General features: G+C 41.0%; 1 protein-coding gene across 5 annotated transcripts in view; it reads right to left on the minus strand.

Annotated features, from left to right (window-relative positions):
• Sorcs1 (sortilin related VPS10 domain containing receptor 1) overlaps positions 1-13,020 on the minus strand; it is a 477,489-nt gene that overhangs the window by 150,950 nt on the left and 313,519 nt on the right. For all 5 annotated transcript variants that reach the window (XM_069987934.1, XM_069987933.1, XM_069987931.1 and 2 more), the window contains exon 5: positions 3,626-3,699. In XM_069987934.1, the coding sequence (XP_069844035.1) occupies positions 3,626-3,699 (74 nt within the window). The remainder of the gene's footprint in view (positions 1-3,625; positions 3,700-13,020) is intronic.

Consider the following 13,020-nt stretch of genomic DNA (forward strand, 5'->3'; position numbering starts at 1 on the left):
ACAACTTTTCTGTAGCACTCAGGAAGTAGCTTAGTATCAGAAAATGTAGACACATACACAGTTTCATCCATAGCTATGGCACTGAGCAGTTTGTAAGGTCTTAGGCTTTCTCTGGAAAAATTGTCATGTTTAAAGAACACATGGTGGGAAGGTGGCTCAGTGGTAGAGCGCTTGCCTGGCATGCATGAGGCCAAGGGTTCAATTCCTCAGCACCACATAAGCAGAAAAAGCTGGAAGTGGCACTGTGGCTCAATTGGTAAAGTACTAGGCTTGAGTAAAGCGCTGAAAGACAGTGCCCAGGCCCAGAGTTAAGGCCCCATAACTGACCAAAAAACAAACAAAAAAAAGAACACATGGTGGTCACTTGCTAAGCCTGGTTAGAGAAATACTCAGGCAGGCATAGTGACCAATAGACCTTTGAATTTTGCCACTCATCTATCTTCCTGAGCCAAATTTCCAGGGCTCATGGCTCCCTCTCAGAGCGGAAAGCCAAGAGACAGCAGTAATAGTGGCCATTGACTTAGGGGATCATGGGCTTTGGAAATAACCTGCTTTTAAATCCTAGCTTTGGCATATTCCAGCTGTACGACTGCGGCCAATTTACTTAACCTTTCTGTGCCACAGATTTCCCATCTGTTAATTATGGTAATGAATAGCTTCCTTCAGAAGATTGTTGTGAGGTTTAAATGGCTAAAGTGTGAACTTTGAAGTGCTTATTATTGCTTCACTGGGAAATATGTGTCTTTCTATTCCCAAAGGAAAAGGCTTATTCCTCTTACTTTACATAAAGATTAATTTGAATTCATGTTCACTGATAGCAGGTGATTTCATAAAGATGATAATTTTATGACATTTGGTTATGAGGACTTTCCGCATCAATTTCTCAACTAGAAGACCCTTCTTCAAGGAATAAATAAGGAAAGACAGAAATTAACACAGGGAATGCTTTGTAATAATGGCGCGCTTAAGCAAGATCATCCACCAGCTAGAAAATGTTGGACATGTACCATGCACATGAGAAATATTCTTATCTCAATTCTTGCCCATCTTTTTAGGCAACACTTTTCTTTATTTCTATTGACAGAAAAAAAAAACCAACTTCTGTCTCTTCCTCTGAATTGCTGATGTTGACAAATACTTATGATCATGTGAAAGGCTTACTTGAGGAAAGATCAATGGCTCATCATTTTCTCTTTGGCAAAACATTGATGTTGTTTCCAGGATAAACAAGGGAGAAAACGTGTTTATTTATTTTGTTAATTCAGTTAAAAAACTGAGGTCTTTCTATGCACTTATAGCACTATAATAGAGAAGGAAGGAAGGGAGGGAGGGAGAGAGGGAGGGAGGAAAGGAAGTGGGAGGGAATAAGGATTGCCTGATTTTATTATTTTTAGAAAAACATAGAGATGAAAGTGCCTCATGAATGAGGGACTACGTGAATCAAAAGGGAAGAAACGCTGACCAGGAAGAGACAGTTGGATTCCTGGACCTAGGAAGGGTACAGCTGAACTTTGAAATCAAAGCTCAAGTAATTCCTAGCAAGAGCAATGTCCAAGGACAGTGAATACGCTTGTACGCCACAGCACTTATTTCCGTTAAAATTGTCTTATTATGACAGGGGAAGAAATGGTGTTATTCCATCTAAGAAGACCTTCTGTGTGTTGTCTCTAAGCCAACTTATTTGCAAATGGCTTGTCTTCAACTTTTTCAGGAAGTTTCATGACTTTTTAAAAATGATTGCTCTAATGCAGTTCTTTCAACTCACTCCCACAGGGATTCGAGGGCAGTGTTAGGAAATGAAAAGTATTTTTTTTTAATGCATGCATCTTAGCAGTTCATGGAGAAGTGAGAGGACTGGAGTGGAGTAGGGAGCTGTCATGAATCTTGATCATCTCTTCTGCGTCTAGGTCTAAAGGCTGGTGACGGACAATGTGACTTCAGGAGTAAATGATTTCTGGATACTAAAGGAGCTGGGGAGACATTACTGTCTTGGTAGAATGGAGCTTATTGGCTCCTAAATGCCAAAGTCCTGTTGATTATAAACTATGTAATTTAAGGATATATAGATTCTTTTCTGACCTCTCTTTTATGGTACTATTTATAGCAGTTAAAGCCAGATGCCTTTTCCTCTGTGCAGAATACATAAAATCAGGATGCAGAAAATGAACATGTTGGCAAAGGTTAAGATGCAAACTCCAACGGTATTAATAGTTAATACAAAAATTAACTTCTGTTATTTCACTCATATTCAATTGCAGCCACTTCTGTGTTAATTGAAGAGTGGTTAACAAAACTAAAAATACTAACTGCCCTGTTTCTCTCTTGCCTCTTCCCTCCTTCCATATATTTTCATTTTTTCCATAAACACATTCCATTAACACATACTGTTGATTTTTTGTGAGGCATTAATATTCATCTCCACTTTATTTTTCGTAAAAGTCAAGTAATAGGTAACTATTATGAACATGGTTATATATGTGCATAGTAATGACCTATTCTTTAAAATGCCATAGACACAGGTAAAAAGAAAACCTTAACATTTATGCAAATGAAAATATGCATGTTATACAGTTATGAAGTGAATGTTTTAATCTCCCCCCAAATTTGTTGGTGAAATTATTTGGGTCAAACCTCTAACATAATGGTGTTTGGAGACTGGTGGAGCATTTGGAGGGCAATTACCACTGGACGAGGTCCATGGAAATGACGGCATCATAATGTAATTAGTGTCATTATGAGAATAAGAGATCAGAATTCTCCTTATGTCCAGCATAAGGGTGCCAGAAAAAAAAGGGGTCTCACCATGAATCAAGTCTGCTGACATATTGATCTTGAGCTCCTGAGATTGTAACACCATGCAAGTAAGAACTGGTTGTTAAGTGCCAGCCTCTGGCATTTTGTTACAGCAGTCCCTAACAAGATCATATCTATTTGGTGATTCACATTCTATTTCTGAAAGACTACTGGTTGCAAACCACGTGACATGGCAAAGACCTAGAAGACCTGAAACAAATGGAAGACCAATTTACTTTTAGACTGAAGAGGATCTGCTGAGTTATACTATAAACCTTTGTGGAGTATTCAATACAATGCACAAAGTGCTTTTAGTAATAAAAACTACTATTAGTTTCTTCAAAAATATTTGCCTCACAAGTTCACCAAACCATAACAAAGCCATAAAATCACTGTAGTTCACTAATATCAGCTATCCATTTGAGTTATGAAGATATTTGTGATACAACTATGAATAGTCACTCAAAGCATTTACTGTTCCTGTTGTTAACTCTTGCTGTTTGGGAAGTGTAGATATTAATGCTCATTTACTAAGTGATGTCTTTTTAGTTTTTTTCTTTGGTAGGTCATGGGGCTTGAACTCTGGGCTTAGGCACTGTCCCTGGGCTCTTCAGCTCAAGGTGAATCTTCTACCACTTGAGCCACAGGGCCACCTCCAGTTTTCTGATGGGTAACTGGAAATAAGAGTCTCACGGACTTTCCTGCCTGGGCTGGCTTTGAACCATGATTCTCAGATCTCAGCTTCGTGAGTAGCTAGGATTACAGGCATGAGTCACCAGCACCCAACCACTAAGTGATGTCTTTATGTGCCAGAAGATCAAGTGGAACTTACCAGTAAAATCTGTTTGGTACCACTCCTTCCTGGATAAGCAGCCACCTTCTCCCAAATTCAGCAGAACTGTATAACTGTAATGAAAAGAAGTTAATTAGAACCTGGCCTTAATCATCTGTGGAATTCATCAACATCCATTCTTTACATCAGTGCCCATTCATAGGGCATTGTCATTTGCCGGGTGAGCGTGTCATTTAAGTTATCTCTACTCCTGCGTGGTCTTCAAAGCAGATGTTAACATCTCCCTTTTACAATTGAGAAAATGGAGACTGAGAAGGGCTATCTTTTTTTCAAAATTACATGTGGGGTAGGTAGTGGGTTAAACTGGAGTTCATACATTATTCTGCTTGAGGACAGTCATCTCCTTCATTGGACTTAGCTTGAGCAAATAGAGAAAGGCCGGAGTTTTTAAAATCTAGACTATGTTCTAAGAGGACACAGCAGTACAAACTGAACCAGACGGGAACAATGAGAAACGCATGAGGCAGCCCATGATAAAGAAAGGCAGTGCAGTTGATTAGGGATGCTTCACAGAGGCTGTGGAAAACCAACTGGGACCTAACAAATGACAGAGTTCATGCCAACGAAAATGGCACTATTCACAAAGGGAGCAGTGTGTGTCAAAGTGATGACATGGGGGACAAGATATGAATAAACCTGAGCGATTGAAATGCACTGGGATGATGAATATGCTAAGGGCCACTTAAACATGGCTCTGAATATCGAGTCAGAAAGAAGAAAATTGACTCAGTAAACAAGGAGGAGCCGATGTCAGTCTTTGGAAGAGCAAACGAAGGAGATTTAGGGAAGGAACCTCTTCCCATAATCCAAGATTTTGGCATGCTTTATTAATTTACCCACATGCACAATGCATGTGTGGATGAAGTATTATGGTTATTTTACAGATGGTTGCACAGCTGGTGAGATTTCAAATCCTTTTGCTATCCTGCTTTAGAACCTTACAAAGATACCAGAACGGCTGCCCGCGAGATGTGGATTGACCCTCCATGCGCTCCATCCCCAAATATCTTCTCCTCATATGACCTATTCTTCACTTCTCCCTGATGCAAGCCTTCCGTTTCTCTTTTCCTTCCTTTTTCCTCTCTCTTAATTCCTCTTCCCCTCTTCTTCCTCTCTTTTTCCCTTCTCTTCCTTCTGTCTTACTCTTTCGCCTTTCTTTTCTTGTTTTTTTGTTTTTCCTTGCTTGTTGTTTCCTTGCTTGTTTGCTGGTACTTGAGGCTTGATCTTCCTGGGCTTGGCTTGTGAACTCAGAGCTGTTACTCTACCACTTGAGTCACATTTCCAGCCCCACACTTTGCTGATTCACTAGAAAGGGAGTTGTGAACTTTTCTGCCTGGGCTAGCATGGAACCAGTATCTTCTGGTCTCAGCTCCTGAGTAATTATCCTGACTATCCTAAGTAATTAGGATCATGAGCTATCAGCACTCAACTATTGTTCTGATTATCTTCATATCACTCCAGAACCTTCTGACCCCAAAGTATTTCCCAATTGCAGCCCCCAAAATCCTGTTTCCCTACCATCTCTGGTTCCTATATGTGTTTGGTCACTGACTTGAAACCTCTAGAACATCTCCTTTCTGCCTTATGTCTGGTCTGTGGCCTACCTGCCCCTCAATAGTCTACCATCCTATCTGTCAGCTCCTACATTTCATGGATGGTGAGTCACCCTGCACTGAGTACAACCACGAGGCTGCCTACTCCTCTCTCCCCAGACACAGCACACAGTGAAATGTCAAATGACTAAACCAAGTGACTCACCGAGGACGTTGATGAAGAAGTCACATACAGCCCGTTGGGAGTACCTGCTGACCCTCCAGTGGAACTACTATGCTTCCGATCAAAACATTGTGAATCCCCAAATGCATGGAATATCTCGCTCCTAAAACAGTAGCTCTGTCACTTCCAACTATACCAAATTCCAGCATCGAGCCAAGGAGAATGGGTGGCTTTCAGTTCCAAAGTATCTTTTTTCATAACATTTCCTTTGCCCATCGCCAAAATCCACCCCTTGAATGACTTTCAAATCCCTGTGTTAAAGGCTCACAGTGTTAGTGGCGTGTGGTGGGAGATTTGACGCTGTGGCATTTACAGGCGATTGGTAGGTGACTGGAGGCATGTTCAAAGGGGATCATGGAACCCTGGGCGCTTTCTTCTGGGCCGTAAGGTGAGGAGCAGTTTTGCTCTGCCATATCCTCACGATGGTGCATTTCCTTACCACAGGTGGAAGCAACAACGAACAATAACATATCATGGAACCTCCAGAAATGTGAGTGAAACCACCTTTTTCTGTGTATACATTCATTATCTCTGGCATTTTATCATAGAATGCTGACTGACACACGCATCATGCCTAAAAGAAAAAGAGCTTCTAGCTACATTCCTGTTTGCTGTGTTTTAAGAAGGCTGAGGAGGGAAGGGAGAAAGCTCTCTTCCTAGAGAGAAGAGGCCTAGGATGGGACAACTTGCTCTTTTGTTACTCAGAACCCAAGCTGCCTGTACAACTGTGATTCTCATATCTTGCACATCCTTAGCATCTCACACAGAGTCACAAAGACTTGTGCTAACAACAGGTGTCATTTATTGCTCTCTCTCTCTCTCTCTCTCTCTCTGCACTTGGTCTACTGTGTATGAGTATGTGCATGTATGTGTGTGCTTGTGCATGCATGTATGTGTATGTGTGCATGTATTTATGCACTAGAGCTTGACTTTGGCACCCTGCACTCTCACTCAACTTTCATGCCCACATCAGCCTTAACATTTGAGCTATTCCTCAGACCTGGCATGTTACTGATTAATTCAAGAGGGATTCTCTTAGACTTTGGTGGCTGAGCTGACTTTGAATCACAGTCCTTCAGTTCTCAGCATCCTGAATAAATCAGATTATAAGCATGAGCCACCAGTGCCCAGCTTGGTCTACTTAGTTATTAAGCCCAGAGATATACTTACTTTGATAAGCTTAGAGTAAACAAAAAATAATTCACACTATTGGAATGTGACTGCGTCTGTATGTAAATATATAGACATCTACATTTATATGTAAAGCTTAGTGCATAGAAACAGGATCAAGGTGGTTCAAAATAATAATAATTCTGTGCATGAAAGGTGGATCCATGTTGCTCTGGTAAGAATCACACACTTACTGTGAATCATGTTGTGACTGGTATAACAAGGGATTTTCATTTCCTTTCCCGCAGAGAATTGTCTCAGAAAAGAATTCCTGGATGGAAGAATCTATGTTTTATCTTTTCCCCTATGACTTTTAAGATTTCTGCATTAGGCTTGGATTCCACCCTGTGGATCAGGCAGGTATCTGTTAATATTACTTGATAGCTTCAAAAGTCTGCTTCGTTATTTGTGAGCATCTAAAGATCTGTCAAGCAGTGGATATGCAACCCAACTCAACAAGCCAAGTCTCCTGTGTTCAGCCCAGTGACATCCTTTTCAATTCCATCTTTGGAAAGACATCTTTGGTGGACTGACTTTCCCAGCTTCTACACTCACCTAGCTCATTCCTGTACTGTGCTTCCAATGATACTGCCAACCTTTATTGAAGGTTGCTTCAGGACTTGCCTACCTCCATGCCCGCCTTTCAGAACTACATCAAAGGCTACCTTCTCTATAACCCTCCCACTACCCACTGAGATTTCCACTGACTCCTCTCCAGAGATATATGGTCTATCTAACTCTTGAGCACACGTTCATATTTCACTTTTTTTACTAGTCTTTTGAGTCTTCTAATAACACATAGCAGAGATGCCTTCCTATATAAAACGACTCTACAATATCTGAAAATATGCCCTGTCTCTTTAATGTGACTGCAATTCTTTTAGATGTCATGAACTCACCCTTCTGTAGCTATAGGTGCCTAGAACATACAAGATAATCATGGGAAAAAAAGTATTGATCTGCACAATCCAATCTCCTGCTCATGAATCTACATAGGAAGGCGCTCAGATTTCTCTGTGGATGAACAATGGTAATTTACCACAGGAATACATTTTTACTTCCATGGATAGATAGTGAGAGTCCAGCATCTTAAAAGAAAGAAAATATATAAATATCATGTGAAACACTCAAGCATTTGCACAAAACGGTCCTGCATATTTACTCAGAGACAAAGCTGCTCTGTGTACCCCCACCTACTACTTCAAACATTTTCTCCCTAAGAAGTTAATTGTCCGGCCTGGTGTTTCACCAAGAAAGGGAGAAAACAACAACTCTCCGCTCTTCAAGTTAATGTGTTAATTAAACCTACAGAGTCCAACAGCAGTGTACCCCTGCACAAAGAAGAGAAAGGTATCAGAGCACTTTACCCACTGATTCCATTTCAGCTACCAGTGGAAGGCTTTTCCTGTAGAATGAGTCAATGTCCCTTAATAAAATTCATAGTGTTGGCAGCACCTAAATAAGATTTATTTCCCTCCCTGTCTGTCTCCAACTCCAAGGTTTCTCTTGACGGTCAGAACATAGAACTGAGAACTATCATTACTATCTGTCACATCAGAGAAAATGGCAGCAGCTTTCTCCAGCAGTGCCAAGCCTAGGGAGGAAGAGAGAGAAAGCTTGGGGAAGTGAACAAACACTTGAGCAAGTTCTAGGAGAGCCACATTCATCTACTAACTCTTTGTCATGCACCCAGCAAGGCCATTCTTAGAGCACCTTTGTTTCTGTTCCTTCAACACTGGTAACAAAATAGAGGAAAAGAATATAAGATGCACAAAGTGTGCTGTGGCGGGGGAGGTCTGGTTAACTAAGAATGTAAGGCGAAATCCTTCTTGTCTAAAATCATTCTGCTTGATCTGAAACCACTTCTCTGCTTTAGTAAATATAGCTTAATGAGCACAAACCCAACATTTGTCTCTACTCAAGATCTATTAGCATCCGCCAGGCCTTACCCTCCACACTGTCATTACGTTGGTCTGAAGCTGTCAACACTTCTCTTCTGCCATACTTCTCTCCAGAGTGTTAAAAAAAAACAAAAAACAAAAAACAAAAAACCTCACTCATTGGCTTGTTTTCTCATCATTTGCCTTTATCTACTATAAAAAGAGTGCAGATAAAACTACACTTAATTATAAAGGATTTAAATTCCACCATTCCAAGGGTTAGATTTGCTGGTGAAGTGAGGACTAACCTTCATACATCCATGGCACCCTCCTGAGGAAAGAGGCCAAACTGTAAGTTCAATGATGGACACCAGCTAGTGGAATAAAGAGGATTAATATCAGGAGAACAATTACATTGGGTGTGTTGACATAGCAGCTAATAAAGATGGGGTGGGAGAAAAGGAGTCTAGGGGGAGGAGTTCCCTATTGCTCTTTTCCTCCTTTTTGCCAAATGTACATGGTGGTAAATCAATATTAAAGAGTGGTGTCTTTCTCCTAGAAGAAGGGAAATTTGACTTCCTTAGTTTGTTGAAAAAAAAAATGGCACTTATCATTATCCCTGGTAAGCCTTTTCAGTATTCCTAAATTAGATCAGGGTCTCTTTTGAGATCGTAAGATACATATTATGAATTTTCTCTTGCCACCAGGAAATGGGTAAAAGGACACCAATTCCAGAGAAATTGATTGCAAGGGCAACAGACCTAAGACTGAGTCGTGATGCTATGTTTTAAGTGTGTGGTGATGGAATCTGTTTGCCACAAAGCTGCGCAGGGTGACTTCCCCCCGTGGGGGGCCGTTTCCTGGATCTCTTCCACACAACTGCTTAAGAGGCTTCCTTTGGAGAACTCTTTCCTGCTGTTGGTTCTTTTCAAGGTTGCCTGCTTACTCTTCTTTCCTTTTCTGCCCTTAACGTCTTGGAGGCAGGGTGCCTGCAAATTGCACTTCTGGAAAAGGCTGACAGAAAAACCCTGCCAGTCCTATTTATGTGTTTCATTCTAATACTGCCCTGGGGATCGCCAAGGTACACAGCCCTCATCCCCTCATGGCTCTCCGGCTCCCAGTGCTGTCTCTGCATTCTTTTTAGAAAGAAAGAGATGACACCTTCAGGACTTCAGATAAATTCCTAATGCCAGACCTGAGGCTTTGCACCTAGCAAGTTCGCTTTTCCAACAGGCTCAACAGGAAGAAAGAGAAAAAGTTCAGCAAGTCTTCAGAAGTATGTCCTCCTGCTCTGGATCCAGAGCATGATAAAGGGCCTGAATCCATGCTAAGGAAACCTCAAAAAATCTATAGCAAGCCCAGCTCTGGTGATTCACATCTGTAATCCTAGCAACTCAAGATGCTGAGATTTGAGGATCTTGGTTCAAAGCCAGCCAGGTCAAAAAAGTCCCTGAGACTCTTATCTCCAATTAACTATCAGAAAACCAGAAGTGGTGCTGTGGCTCAAAGTGGTAGAATGCTAGCCTTGAGCAAAAGAGTGCCCAACCCCCATGACCAACACACACACACACACACACACACACACACACACACACACACACACACACACACACACGCACACACACACACACACACACACACACACACAACTGTAACAGGAAATAAACAGTGAGGGAACCATAATGATGTCTTAGACAATCAACACCAACTACATTCCAGGAGAGATTTCCTAAAGATAAAAAACTGATTCTAAGAGATATCAACAGACAATATACAGGGATGAGAACACTTATTTACAGCATTATGATGGCCTGTTAGGAGAAAAAATAATTAGCTGGGCACTGGTGGCTCAGGCTTGAAATTGTAGCTGCTCAAAAAGGCTTGGGTCAGTGAGACTCTTCCCTCCAATTAACCAATAACAAACCAAAAGTGGAGCTGTGGCTCAACTGGTAGAGTACTAGCCTTGAGCAAAAAAACTAAGGGATAGTGCTCAGGACTCAATTCAGGATGCAATCTGAACAGGAAGAGGAGAAGGGAAGGAGAAAGAGAGGGGGAGGAAGAGAGAGGGAGAGGGAAAGAGAGGGAGAGATAGGGGGTAAACTTGCAAAACAAAACAAAACAAAAAAAAACAAAAAACTTTCAAAGTGGACCTTGGAGGAAAAATCAAACATCTAAAGACACAGAAAGAGAAATGCTCCAGAGGAGTGAGTCAGTGTGAGCAAATAAACACAGCAGCAAAGTTCAGAGTAGTGGTTTTGTTTTTCTCTGATCAACAGCAAGAGACTCAGTATGGATGGGATGCATGAAGAAAAATAAAATAGGAACTGAAGCAGCTGATAGAGCCTGGCTCCAGACTGGGTAAATACAATCCTATCAAAAGCTGTGGGGAGCTAATATAGGTTGAATCCAAATATCAGCAAGGTCAAAAGACAAGAACTTTACTGAGGCTGAACACTCAGACTTTGCTGATGAAGAGTGAGAAGGAATGATGACACATTGCTGGCTCCATCCATCTCTCCGGTGGCTAGATTTATCAAGTCTGTCACTGGCCATTCCTCAGCTGTCACTGACATCTGTCACATTCCTCAAAGATGTGTTTTGCACTCTGAGGACTGGGGTACGGGGCAGAGGAAATTGGCTGGGAAGGAAAGACTGTTATGTGTCCATGGGTCATTTTTATCTGGGAATACTTTCTATGCATTTTGATCTGAAGGTAGAGAGAAAAGTATTAGGATAAAAATCTTGCTCCTCAGGGTTCTTAAAGACAAGTATTGGTGACACAGAACTGATGAACAACTAAATAAAAAAAAAAACACTTACACATGCAAACATATACTTCTGTTTTAAACTCTGTAATAGCCATGAAGTGACGCAATTATGCTTGTTCCAACCTTCATTTCAATCTCTTGTACAATACTCATCTTCCCTTATTCTTGCAGCTCATTTCTATCCAAAAATTACCGGAAAGTGGATGAAACTGTTTCAGGTAGCAAGAGAAAAATAATGCTACAAGCGGCTTACATGTGGCATCTAAGTGGAAAAACAGGCCTTTCTTGTTTGCATCTGATGGCATTTGCGCTTGAGAATTTGTTTTATAAACAAGGATTGGGGTTGACATTTAGCAAGCTCCCTGGATTCCACTCTAATTGCCAGCTTTGTACTTGGATACTTAAGTTATTTACATATTCATGAGATTAGAAATCAGCTCTGACATTGGGAAATTTCAAACACATGGAAATCTTGCCAAACCAGCATGGTATACTTTGTATAACTGAGGAGGGCCTTTTTACTAAACCCAATGCCTTGAGCAAATGTGATGGCCTTAGGTAGGTAGATAGCAGTGTCCTCTCTGATTTGTGCATATGCAGAATCGTTTGAGTGTCTCCAGGGGTTGAATTTCAAAAATCCACGTTTTTTTAATCCCCATCTCACTCCCTGGACATTAAAGGGGCTCCTCTATCTATGGAAAAATAAATAAAATTACTATGAAGGTAAATATGATTTAATAGTTTGACGTCACTATAATCACTATATTCTAAGTGCTCTATACCAGCTCTCCCTTGTTGATTGATTCTACTTCTACAGTAGTTTTCAGTGACTCACTAAAAAAGTATTCAGAATGTTATAGGCATGGCTTGAGTGGACAGAGCACTAGCCAATGAGCAAAAGAAAGTATCATATATTGATTTCAAGTCCTGGCTTCAGACTATAAAACAAATACGTAAAATATAAATCATTCCGTATTGATCACAATGTCCATACTTCCCAAATTGGAGACTCAACTAAGGCAGTCTCTGCCTGAGGCAAGCTTACATCTTCCCTGGTTCTGTAATCTGCTGTCTCAAGGCCCTCGTAGAACACACGCTTGCTGTCGGCCAGGATCTGGGTCCTGTTTAACATGCATCATCCACCAGTCCCACCAGTCAAGGCCTGCTAATTCTTTCATTATGCAGTGAGACACTACAACAATCAAGTGAACCACACTCACACAGACAGTGGCAGAGGCTGATGAAGAGTTGACACTTCTCCTATGGTGCTCTCTCCCGTCTATGGTGAGAAACCACTAGGATGGAGAATTTGAAAATGCTGATAGATCAGGAAGTTATTCTCAGGGAACTCCAGCACTCAAAGCAGATGTAATAAGCCGTGCCTCTGCCTGAGGGACCGTTGAATATAGCATGGAATGATCAAAAGCAATAAAAGGAAACTCATTTTTAAAGGAAGTATAGATATAAAATTGTTTACATAAAATCTGTAGATTTGCAGAAAGAGAGAGAAGACAGTAAATATGATAGATAGTAAAACTGTGTGTGTGTGTGTGTATGTATGTATATATTTTTTTGCTGGTCTTTTTTTTTAATGTGCTTGTACTTTGGCTATTAAAAGAAACATCTTCACAATATTTTGGAGGGGGGGGTGAAAATTTTAGTACACAATAGAGGATGGTCCACTTTTAGTAGTAAATCTAAAATTCTCCCCACAGGTCCATGGATGAAGGGGTTGGAGCCCAGATGGTGGTGCTGCTTTGGAAGTTTCTGGAATCTTTAG

The sequence above is a fragment of the Dipodomys merriami genome, unplaced genomic scaffold, assembly GCF_024711535.1.
Source record: "Dipodomys merriami isolate MVZ:Mamm:240054 unplaced genomic scaffold, mDipMer1.0.p SCAF_35, whole genome shotgun sequence".
Lineage (NCBI taxonomy): Eukaryota > Metazoa > Chordata > Mammalia > Rodentia > Heteromyidae > Dipodomys > Dipodomys merriami.